We start from the raw sequence: 12,483 nt of genomic DNA, 5'->3' as shown, positions 1-12,483 counted from the left end.
TCTCATCCCTGATTCGATTACTCATCCCCCACAGACACCATCACTGTTTACATTGTCATTGTTCCTATTTCTCAATGAGCTATGGGAGTTCCAGGATTGTGACATGGATTGAGAACTGGCTGAACAGCAGATCCCAGAGGGTCATAATCAGTGGCACAGGGTCCTGTGGAAGGCCTGTCACTTGTGGTGTCCCCCAAGGTTCAATACTGGGCCCAGTGTTAACTTGTTCATCAATGACTCAGAGGAAGGGGCAGAGGCCTGCTCAGCAAGGTCCCTGATGACACAGAGCTGGGAGGAGAGGGTGACACCCCAGGGGGTTGTGCAGCCCTTCAGAGGTACCTCAACAGGGTGGAGATGGGCAGAGGGGAACTGTCTGAAATTCAACAGAGGCAAATGCAGGGTCCTGCACATGGGGAGGAATAACCCCCTGCACCAGCACAGGCTGGGGGCTGAGCTGCTGGAAGGCAGCTCTGTGGAGAAGGACCTGGGGGTCCTGGCAAACACAACAAGCTGTCCATGAGTGAGCTCTCCAGGAGCCACGGCTGAGAAGGCCAATAAGATCCTGAGGTGCACATTAGGAAGAGCATTGCCAGCAGGTGGAGGGAGGTGATCCTGCCCTTGTACTCAGATCTACTGAGGCTGCCTCTGGAGTGCTGTGTCCAGCTATTGGCTCCTCAGTACAAGGGAAACAGGAGCTCCTGGAGAGGGTCAGCATCTCTCTTATGAGGAAAGGCTGAGGGAATTCGGCCTGTCCAGCCTTGGGAAGAGACAATTGAGAGGGGACCTCATGAATGTCTGTCAGTATCTGAAGGAAGGATGCCAAGAAGATGGATCCAGGCTCTGCTCAGTGGTGCTGAGCAATTGGACAAGAGGTAACAGTGAGAAACTGATGCGAAGGAAACTCCATTGAATATGAGGAAGAACTTCTTTACTGTGCAGGTGACTGAGCACTGGAACAGACTGCTCAGAGAGGGTGTGGGGTCTGCCTCACCAGAGATACTCAAGAAGTCTCAGGACACAATCCTGTGTCATGTTTCTGGGATGACCCTGCTTGAGCAGAGGTTGGACCAGATGACCACTGTGGTCCCTTCAGCCTGACCCACTCTGTGATCCTGCAAAGCACTTGGTGCTGTGCAAAATTCTGTTGTACTTAACATTAACATTGCTGCAATACACATGGGCCTTGTGATTTTTTTAGTGAACCAATTGATAAAATGGGTACAGGTAAGAAAATGCCTGGCTAAGCACTATTTAAAAACTTTCACTGATGCAGCATGTTAAGTCTCTGCATGATTCACTTGCATGAAAGATCCTCCTCTTAGTGAAAACATCCCTGTGATAAGGTATGCTTCCTATTTAATTGGGCATGCCTGGGAGCTGAGCACACAGCATGTGCGTGGGAAAGGGATGGGACCCAGCCCTGGGAACAAGAAAAGGCTGACTGAGACAAGATCAACATTTTGAGCACATAGCAAAGCAAATCTGGCTTTACCAAGGGACACAACTCCTCTGTGATTCCCAGTGCCCCTGCTTGTTCCACACTCAGGTCACCCTTTTGAGTGTGCTGTTCACTGAAGCGAGAAGAGAGATGAACTGCAGAGCACACACAAACCTGAAACACTCACTAAGGGCAAATGCAATCCAGTTTACCAGTTGGCTTTGTGGGGCTGCTGGCAGCCTGTGTGGTCAGACAGAGAGAGAGCAACTACAGTTAGAAAGGAGAATATGGGACTTGGATGTTTGTCCAAGGCCCTGCTTATGCCCCTGGAAAGCAAATCTTGTCCTGCTTTTCTGCTACATACACAGGTGCCTGGAACACAGCCTGGAAGTCCAAGCTTTTGTCTTCCAACTCTTTTTCAGGCCACCTTCAAAGTTTTTGTTTTACACAGCATTGCCTGGCACCCCTACTGTGCCCAAGCTCAGCCCTCATTACAGGACCGTCTATAAACGTGACCTAATTTTTATGCCTGAATATCAACTTCCTGGACTTCTGCCTCTCCGCAAGGCATGTCCTGGGACAGGATCGTGTACAGCTGCAGCTGGAAACCTGGCAGACTGGCACTGCAGAGAAGCAGCTCAAACAAGCATGGCAGTAAGCTGACCAGCATGTTGAATGCAGGTGCATGCAAGCACAAAGCTCACAAGTTGTCTCAGTCACTAAGCAGTTTAAGAACTGTGCAACATCACCTCGCTACCAATCAGTTCTCTGGGGCATGGCGTAAAACAGCACAGAGAGTAAGAGGGCCATAAAAACTCTTTAGAGCACAGTCCAAATCCCCTCAAATCTATTCTGCTATGCTTCTCCAGTGCAAAACTATTCCAGATTCCAAGAAGAGGAAAAACCTATAGACCAGGCCACTGGCCATGCCAAAACATTGTAGAAGCAACCAAATCTTAAGCAGCATGAATTACCCACAGGCAATCAGCATCAGCCAGCTGAAGACATTTTTAATGTTAACTGTAATAACTGGCATTTTCAAAGGTTACACAGTTAGAACCATAGAATTGTCAAGGTCAGAAGAGATCTTTAATATCATTAAGTCCATCTGCAAAGGCCTCTGTGCTATAACTGACTCAGACCCAGCGCCTTTTGCAGTCCCGCTCACGCTCTACGGGGAGGAACCCCTCACCTCGGCTCACTTTGCTACCTCCCAGGCACACGGGCTACCCCGAGCCGAGGCTGCCACTGCAGCCACGTCTCTGAGTAGGGGCCCAAGGCACTGCAGGGCAAGGAGGAGGCGGCAGAGCTGCTTCCTTCCGAGCTCCAGGCCTCACAGGCGCCGGCCAAGCCCGCTCGCCATCGGCCTCCCCGACCAGGCCCGGCCCGGAGCGGCGGAGCCGCGCCATCACTGCGCATGCGCGGCGGCAGCACGGCCACAGCTGCCGGGGGACGGGAGCGGTCCCGGCCCGGGCGCGGAGCGGGGCGGTATGGCGAGCCTGGTCCCCGCCGCCGCTTCGTCTCCCGCCGGGGCTGCGTCCCGCAGCAAGAAGCGCCCGGCGAGCCCGGGTACCGGCGGCGGCCCCGCTAAGAAGAAGAAGGCGACAGCGCCTGGCGGCTCACAGGTAATGGTGAGAGGGGGGCGGCCGGCGCGCATGCGCGGTAGCGAGCTGCCTTTCCCCGCCCTTTCCCGCCGTGCTGGGAGCGAGTCCCGCAGCCCCTTCACCCCCAGGCTATTCCCGCTCCCAGTGCCGCGGGTATCCCGGGACACGCCCGCCTTCCCCGGCACCCCTGCCTCCTCCTCCTCTCCCGTCCCGCCCGGGCCGGCGGGGCCCTTGCGAGGTTGGGACGCCGAGTGCCGGGCCTTCCTTCGTGCCGCCGTAGCGTGGAGGTTGTGTCCCCTCCCCGCCATGGGCGCAGCTGGGCCGGTGGTGGCAGTTCCCCCTTCCCCGGGCGGGTGTGCGGCCCGATGAGGCAAAGCTTAAGCGGGATGCCGTGGAAGGAGGCTGCGTGTGTGAGCAGCGAGATACCGCGTGTGGTGGCACACGTGTGGTGGGTGACACGTCCCGAGCAGCCGCCCCGCAGCTCGCTGTTCCCTCCCTGCGCTCCCTCCAGCAGCAGCAGCTCCGTACGCGGGGTTGTGCCAGCTCCGTACGCGGGGTTGTGCCGTGCCGGAGCTCCCTGCGTACCCCAGATTCACACATCTCCCACCCTGCGTGATGCTGATTGGAGTGTGAGGCAGCCGGGCTGTGGCGGAGGAGGGACTGGTGCTGGACAGAGCACAATCCAGGAGCCGCTGGGTCTGCTGCGTGCAGCGCACGTGGCCTCCTCTCAGTTGGACTGAGTGGATAGAAGATTTATCTGCATGTGAAATGAAGATATAACCTCAGAGCCCGAGTTTTGGGGAACAGGGTCAATCAGGGAGAGAGGAGGGATATTAATGTCAATTTGTCCTAAACTCCAGAACTCAATCCCAGTGGGTGTGCAGCCTCATTTTCTGCATTGTGTCACACCAGCACCGATCCCCAGCTGATGTCATCTGCCTCCTGATGATGAGGTGTAGATCACACCATTATAGAAATAAGCAATCGTTCAAAAAAGTTCTGTTCTTCATCTGCCTCTTGATGATGAGGTGGCATCTCATGTTCCAGAATGAAGTCCTAGAAGATGTTCAGAGTCAGCGTGTATATGACATCTCTACAGACTTGAGATGCTCTTATGTCTTGGATTACTTCCAGAGAGATTTTGATAGCCATAGTGGTCAAAAGAGGGTTGGAAAAAATGGCAGACTCCTTTCTTCCCCCAAGAAATGATTCTTGTCAGTAATATTTCATGAGCTATAACAGTAGCATAGCTACAAAGTCTGCCCTACTGCCAGTTAGGTTACTTGTTACTTAGGTTACTTGTTTTCACATCAGGAAAAATGCTCATGCATTTTTCAGCAATCTTCTCTCCAGGCAAATAGAAGCCATTGTGCACGCACGAGAGCACAGACACAAAGTCTTCCTCCTTGGAATGATGCTCTTGTTTTCACCCCCTGGCAGTTACATGGTTTCTTTTCTGGTGGGTTTATCCTAGGACAGGGAGTACACACCACAGTGCTTAATGTCACTAACAAACTGCACCACAACTGTGAAAAATTACTGCCTGACATGATCACGTTTGACAACTTTTTCAAGGTGTGATAGAGACGATGATCTGAATTTTCCAGTGTGGAGCAGTCTGTTCTGTGCATGTGTGTGTGTATGCAGATATAAAGCATTATATACTGATATATAACTTAAATGTGTATAAAGGAATTTGTGCTTAAGACTTCCCCACACCCTTCAGCCTCTAAAACTGTTTTCCAAAGTTCACACCAAACTTAATCTTGTGGATAGTTTCCAGTGTTATGAGACAATCCGTGATTTCTTACTCAAGCTGGGTTTCAATACTGTGTGACAAACAGTTTTTGTAATTCTTCTCACAAGTCATTTCAGTGGAGAAAGAAGTAATTTCTCAACACAACATCCAAGTCATCGTACGCATTCATTGACTTCAGCTGTGCAGATCAATCCCACAAGGAAAATAAAAAAATGCCACAGAAAATGTGTAACCTCAGGAATGGGACAAGAAACAGCTCATTCTAGCAATCTCATTCAATGTTGTTGGCTAGCTCTGGAGTTAGCCACTTCAAACAGAAATGACATGGGAGCTCTGCATGTTTTGAGTTTAAAATGTTGATTATGCCATAGCTCACCAAAATATGTCATGCCATAACTCAGCATTAAATGGTTTGTTTTTTAAGTAAACTGACATTATTTCCTTGGTTAGCTAGCAGACTGCAGGTAAGATAATCCCTACTGGAAGGTTTAAAACTACCTGCAGGGGTCAACTTAGATCTGGGGACCCCCTGTTGTATTAAGTAACAACTTCTGCTAAGAACCTTGTGCTGGCCTGTGTGACAATACGCTTTCCATTGTGCCAACTGTGAACATCCCCGTGTCTCTGATTCTGTCTTTGTGAAAATAAACAAAAAGGGATTTTTGTTAGTTCTGCAAATTGTATACTTAGATTTTTTCTCATGTGCTCTCTGTCACAAGCAACTGTCACAATGCTCACCCTGAAAGACACTCTGGTCTGATAAAACTGCAAATTTTAAGAATGTGTTCATTTTTTTATATAACAAATTTACTTAAGAAGAGCAGTGTAATCAACTAGTTTGAGTGACTCTGTGTATCCTACAAGAAGGCACAATTATCACACAGCATGCAGATTTTTATAAACCACATTTTGATTTTGTTTCTCCAACATGTGAATTGCTACTTTCTCTAAGATACACCTTAGGAACATCATTACCAAAAAACATTCTTCATCTTTTTTTTTAGAGTGTTGTGCTAGTAACACCAAGGTTCTGGGTTCAATTCCCATATGGGCCATTCACTTGAGAGCTGGAATTGATGATCCTTGTTGGTCCCTTCCAACTCAGAACATTCTGTGTGATTTGTGTGAGTTACCGACCCAAAGGTATTGAGTCATATTTGTTTTGGAAGCACATTGCTCATAGGGCTTGTCATTCATGTCTGCAGAAGGAGACACATGCTTTTTGGACATAATGCCTGTATTTACCAAATGTAATATTAAAAGTGGGTTTACAGGAAAGCATGATTGCAAATTGATTACTTCACTTTCATCAGCATTACACAATTATTCCTCCCATGTTGTTGTGCCGCTGCAAAATACCTCAGTGTGTGCTGCGCAGCCCTGTTGAGGACTATTATGTATATTAAATGGTAACATTAATGTGTCAAAACCAGTGCTGTGTAGTGATTTATACAGCACAATTCCCTTAGATATCCCTGCCCAATGGTTCCCAGTAGCTGCTGATTCACCTCCATCCCTGGCTCTTGTTCAGACTTGTTTCCAGGTCTCCTGTCTCATTAATTACTATCACTTAACCTGGGATAGAATCTTTGATACTGATCTTAAAATGCCACCAGTTGCTCTACCTTAATGTTCACACCATTATTTTTATAAATTATACTGCAACAGGAAGCTTTTAAAAGAGTATATTCTAGATCAAGATGTAAGTAATAAAGAAAAATGCTTTTCTGTGACAGCTGACAATCTTTAAAGATAGAATTTGCAGTAAGATAGGAGAATGATTTGGAAAAAAAGTTTATGATTTTATCATAGGAAAAATTAAAGAGAGAAATTATGCTAAATAATGTGGTAAATTAAATTTGCTTACATTATTTGTGAAATAACTTCAGACTTAAACTGGTGAGATATTTATATTGATTTTATCTATAATTATTATTATTTGAGCAGTACTACTGATATGTCTGCTTAATGCTTTCTGTATTTCTCATTCTATGCTTAAAAGCAAAAGCAACAACAATGTTAGAAAATAAAATCAAACTGGTTTTGTTACTGTGCTGTTAAATAAGCTCATCTAATGCACCACACAAAAATAAATGGAGTGACTCTGACACAATTAGAACTCTATTTTTATTTTAGATGTATCTGTATTATGATGTTTTTATCTCGTAAACTGAAGATCATCAAATTTCACAGTTCTGATAGACAGCTGTAAGTTCAATAAGTGGACTTAAACATATTAACATGGTTACTGTTATGTACTCAAAAGCTACCCACTAAAGGCAGGGAGCTTATCGTAGTACATAAACAGCACAGAATTTGACCCTAAATTTCAGTAAATTTAATCCATTTTCCTGCCATGCTGTTTTACCAAGCCTAGCACTCTTAGTAGGAAACCATCAAATCAATTTTAAAATAACTTTTTTTTAAAGAGCCCATTTGATTTGGCTGTTGGTTCCTGAAAATCAAGGTTAGAGGGAATGAGTTGAACTACAGAATTGGCAAGTACCACTCGAGTTACTGAGCTGAGCTGCTGCTGTCACCATGTTCTGGGACAATCTCCTAGGGCACCTCCTTCAGTGTGCACAGTATGACAACTTTCTGAGTGAAAATTAAAAATTACCTACTTACCACTTCAGACCTTGCTTACTGCAATCAGTATGATAGCAAACTAATTCTACTTATTTTACTATTAGGCTTATTAGACTTACAGACTTTCTGCTAGACTATATTAACTTTCTGCTACAGAAAAGCATGATTCTTCTTTATAGTTGGGAGTTTAATAAACAAGTAGCATTTCTCACCAATCCACCTGCCCTAAAAGACAGAAGGAACCTGACACAGCATACTAGTAGGGAGATATAAGTACATATTGTTTGCCAATTTATTAAAAAGCTATCATGTCATTATGCTCTAGACTACACTCTTTGTTTTAAAACCTCTCATCCTGTAAGATTGTAACAGTAACCAAAAATACATGAATTTAACCAGTGAAGCAGTTCCAGTCTGAGGCTACTGCTTGCCTGGAATGGCATCTTTAAAAGATACAGTGTGTTCCCACGGGATGTTAATTCAAAGCTAATGAAATTGATTTAAATGACACTTCCATTGGATAAAATACAGATACCATGATAGATTGCAGGTGATTGCTACTTACTGATAAAAACTGCTAAGGTGAGTTCTTCGAGTTCAGCCACTTGCACAATTGTACCAAACCCTACCCAAGAGTTTTGGCTCTTACAAAACTGGCAGCCAGTCCAAAACGAATTGCCGTGTCTTAACAAGAGTTTTAGCAGGTAGCATTTCAATTGGCAGAGCCATCCCACACATACCAACGTGCCCTGGCCTCACAGTGCATGTCACCAGCCCACAGAGAATCCCCCAGACTTGCAGCTCTCAGAGGGTCACTGCTTATAGCTAATCCTTTCAGAGTCTGCACCACAAAGACACTTGCTGCAACAAAGCTGATAGTGAATAGCTGCAATACTCTTCCCAAAATACATCTCATTTTCAGGCAGTCCGCTAAGGAGAAACGGGATTATCCCGAAGCACCATTTTTTGTCACTTGCACATTTAAAGTTAAATCTGTTAAAGAACGAGAATCCATCCAGTCCCTGATGAGGAAAAATGGTAATTAAAAGACAAAAAGCAGATTTTCTACAGAAATCTGGCAAAACTTATGTGTGTTTTAGGCTTAGCTGTATTTTAAAAAGGGAATTGCCTTTCTAGAGCAATCTAGGTTAAAATGGAAACTGTCAAAACAGAGCTAAGAATTAACTTTGCTTGACATTTATCACATTTTGAAGGCTTCAGATGATCTATAATCATAAAAGTATGTGAATTTCTGAACCAGACAATGCCAATCTCAAAGAATTACCTATCTCCTCCAACCAAATGTGAATAGATTTTAGTTTTACAGTAAACACAGATTTCTTATGTTGTAAAAAGGCAAAAGCATATGTGTGTTGCCGTTTACTATGAGCATCAGTATGCTGGTGTCATGGGTTTTTTACCCTTCTTCACTTGTCCTAGCAGACAATTTTAATCTCTTCTTTAGCTAACATAAAATGGAGTCTTCCTATGATCACACTTAGTTTCAGGATTCACAATAAACATGCAGGAAATTTAGGAGACTTAATAAAGATGGTTCTCCACTTCTATTATAAGGAGATAAAATAGCATAGGTTATTTTTTTGAAGGAGAAAGAGCAATCTAAAACACCTCATACATTTAATTTAGCATGAAATTTTCTCTGGAGATGTAGTACCCCTAAAAAGTGATCTCAGAATCCAGTTAGTGCTGTAAAATATTCAGATTACCAAAAGAAAATTTGGAGTAACTTAACTGTCTAGATATTGCAGATTTGATGTGGTGTTAGACTATTTTTCACATTTTTCTAAAGTGCAATAATTGTGTTTGGTAGTAACTTCAATTCTTGCTGTAGCGAAGCATTTGTAGTTATATCAATTATATATTATATCTGTTTATTCAATGTGTTCATTTTGGTTTAGAAAGGCTAGCATTAATTTATTAGCCAGGGAGGGTTGTGAACACATTTTTCAAAGATTCCAAGAAAACAGAATGGAGAGATTGGCTGTTTATTTAAACCTGCAGAAAGCCATAAAAGCTGTGACACACTGTTGGGAAGTATGCCTGGCCCTGACACAAGAATTCATATCTATAAACAGCGTGTGTTGCCTCACTGCAAAGCACACCTGTAACTTTAAGAGGCTCAATTAAGCTAATGGATCAGTTTCTCATTAGTGGAGTCCCAGTCTCCTCCTATCTTCCCTCTTATCCACCTCCACACATCTCAGCTGCATGCTCCAGCTGTGTGCATCATGCCAGCTTTGGCTCTCCCCAGACCTGTTCCCACTGACAGAGGTCTGCTGTCAGGATTTGCCAGTCATTCCCCCTCCCCTGGAAGCTGCATTGCTGCTGCCCTGGTGAACTGGACTGATTCACAGGGAACTCTAACAGCTGTGGGGTGTAGCACAAGGACGTGTATGAAAGTGTATGAAAGTGTATGAAGAGTATGAAAGCTCATGAAGTAGGTTGCTTGTAGTGGACAAGTGTTTTCCTGGCACGACCAAGTGGCAAGGAAAACACTTGTCCACTACAAGCAACCTACTTCATGAGCTTTCATACTCTTAATCCCAGATTTCATGAGTTGACTGTAACAGACTAAATGAAATGATTGATCCCGTGTCCCTGCCTGCAGAAGGGCCCGGAAAGTAACAGCTTCAGCTGTCATATTGCTTGTCTGTCAGCCCCTAAGTCCCTCAGCTGATTCTGCTAACTGTGAGATGCCACCAAAATAAGTTATCAAGAAATATGTACTGGTCCTAATTATACTTCTCCCTGAAGATTTAGGAAACTCATTCTACTTGGGATTCAGAACCATGAACATCTGCCTTTTTGAAAGCAGGTATTATATCCTTACTTTCAAAAGTAGAAGCACACTTATGCACTGATACTTGCTTTTTATATCATCTGTCCTTACAACTCCCTAATCTGTCCTCTACTTGATGTTACCTGCCACTGCCTGCGTGGATTTAAACCCTTTTTTCCCAAGCACACCCTAACCACTGGGCTAAAAGCAGGTCTGGTGTGGGAGTGTGGAAAGATGTTCTCGTCTACAGCCAAGGATGGAGGTTTTCTCTCTGTTCCAAAGAGAACAAATCCATAGTTTGGTAATGAACAAGGTTATCAGAATGGTCTGCTTATGTATTTATAGCCTGCTTATGCATTTTAGGTCTTTATTTCTGTTTCATATTTTGTCTTAACATAATTTTAATACAAAAAACACAGTTCTGCAAACATCAGAACTAATTTCCTTTCTAAACTCTACTAAAAAAGGGAAATAGTCATGCCATTTAATAAGATATGTTTATGCTGTAGTAAAATACAATACTGTTAATTCAAGAAACAAATTTGAAATGGATAGAAGGAAACTGTTTTGTGAGTAATACATACTTACACTGTGGCAGAGCCATCATTTTGAAAGGGGTTAATATCTGTGGCTACATGTCTTGTAATTGTCCTGTCCCAGGATGTAAGTACTGGCTGACTCAGGAAGAAAACCTGACCTTGCTGATTAAAAGACCCTGCTGTGGATAAGGAATGTTTTTGAGAATTAAAAGCATTTTATATTTTATAAAGCATTTTAGGCCATTGCTCAGATACCACATGAAAAGAGACTCTTAGTATCATATTTGCCTTTTTATCATTTATTAAACAGAGAAGTATGATTTGTTGTGTAATTAATCTATTTTCAATAAACATACAAAATTCCATGCTTCCGTGTACAACCTACCTAATATGTGTGCTACATAAAACCTGATGTAATTAAAAAAGATAGCTGATTTTGCAGTCATCCACAGGCCTAGAGGTAAAACCTACACAGTTTTAAGCAACTTTTAGGGTTTTGAGTTCTTGCCCTTGGAGTGTTGACATCCTTGTAGCTTTACTTACCCTAATGGTCATAAGGATGCAGTGTGATTTTAATGATGGCCTTATTTATTGCTTCCTCAGACTTTTACTTTTCTGAGTTAATGAAAGAACAAGAAGAAAGGCAGGAAAGGCTGAGACACCTGATAGTTTCTGCATAAATTAGACAAGGTTTACAAGTATGGCTAGTGTCACTTAAGCAGTACAGATGGAAAGTTCAAATCAAATTTCAGGCATTTAAGTTTTTTCTCATATTTGAAAGTGAAACAGCAACTTCCCCAGCTAAATACAGAAGTACTGCTTAGAGTTTGGTTAGATATGAATCAGGGAGACCATATTTGCAGCAAAGGTTGTTGGCATCTCAGGAGTATAGGCAATGTTCATCAGGCAAGGGAGAAAGTATTGTGAAAGCACTCATTATTTAGGATAAAGGTGGAGGGAGTTAAAACCCTCTAGGAAGCTGTGTGAAAGTTATGTGCCATAAAAAGTCTTTCTGTTGAATCTGTGGTGTATTGGTATGCAGTCCATCCAAAAGCTTGTCCTAATTTTCCAGATAAACTGGTACCTTTAATAAAAGATGATTCCTCTGCTTAAAAACTTTGTTACATTTATGCCCTGAAACCATCAGGACTACAGCAAAATACCGCTGAATTGGAACATGCAGAAATTAGGGCAGTAATTAATGTGAATTATGTGACTGCTTAAGACCAAAAGAGCTTTTTGTTACTAAAACCAGTGTTTTAATATTTTAGAAGAAATTGATTTCTAGCCAGGGAGACTGAGAGCTGCACGGAGAGTTGTGCAATCTCTGTGCTTGGAAGTGTTTGGGGCCTGCTGGGGCACAGCCCCCAGAATCTAGTCCAAGGTCCGTTTTGACCCTGCTTTGAGCAGGAGGTGAGCTGGTGACCTCCTGAGACCCCTTCCAGCCTCAGTGATTCAGTGTTGCTGTGCCACCTTCCAGCTGTCTGACTGTGTGACTAAGATGGGTGCGTCCTCTCCCTGAACAAACAGTCCTGCACTCCTGTCATGGGCACATCCAAACGTGAAAACTACCACAAAAATCAACTACTCCGTTTAGACAGTATAAAGTCTCTCTATAATGTAACAATGGTTCTGTTTTAGTAGAACTGCTCTTCCCTTGAAAGTACAGGACAATATTCTGACAACAATATTAACTGGTAAAGTCAGCAAACTTTAATAGAAGGCCATTTTTCCTTGATGTATGCACAGTGTAC

At 43.6% G+C, this 12,483-nt stretch overlaps 1 protein-coding gene across 1 annotated transcript in view; it reads left to right on the top strand.

Annotated features, from left to right (window-relative positions):
* The first annotated feature begins 2,889 nt into the window (after positions 1–2,889).
* INO80C (INO80 complex subunit C) overlaps positions 2,890–12,483 on the top strand; it is a 29,671-nt gene continuing 20,077 nt past the window's right edge. Inside the window, exon 1 of the mRNA XM_054285013.1 lies at positions 2,890–3,063. Within this exon, the coding sequence (XP_054140988.1) occupies positions 2,929–3,063 (135 nt within the window). The 5' untranslated portion in view covers positions 2,890–2,928. The remainder of the gene's footprint in view (positions 3,064–12,483) is intronic.

Source organism: Melozone crissalis, unplaced genomic scaffold, assembly GCF_028551555.1.
Source record: "Melozone crissalis strain CALT ecotype California unplaced genomic scaffold, PUWL_Pcris_2 ptg000042l_1, whole genome shotgun sequence".
Lineage (NCBI taxonomy): Eukaryota > Metazoa > Chordata > Aves > Passeriformes > Passerellidae > Melozone > Melozone crissalis.
Note: the sequence above shows the minus strand (reverse complement) of the source record. Positions and strands in the feature narration are given on the sequence as shown.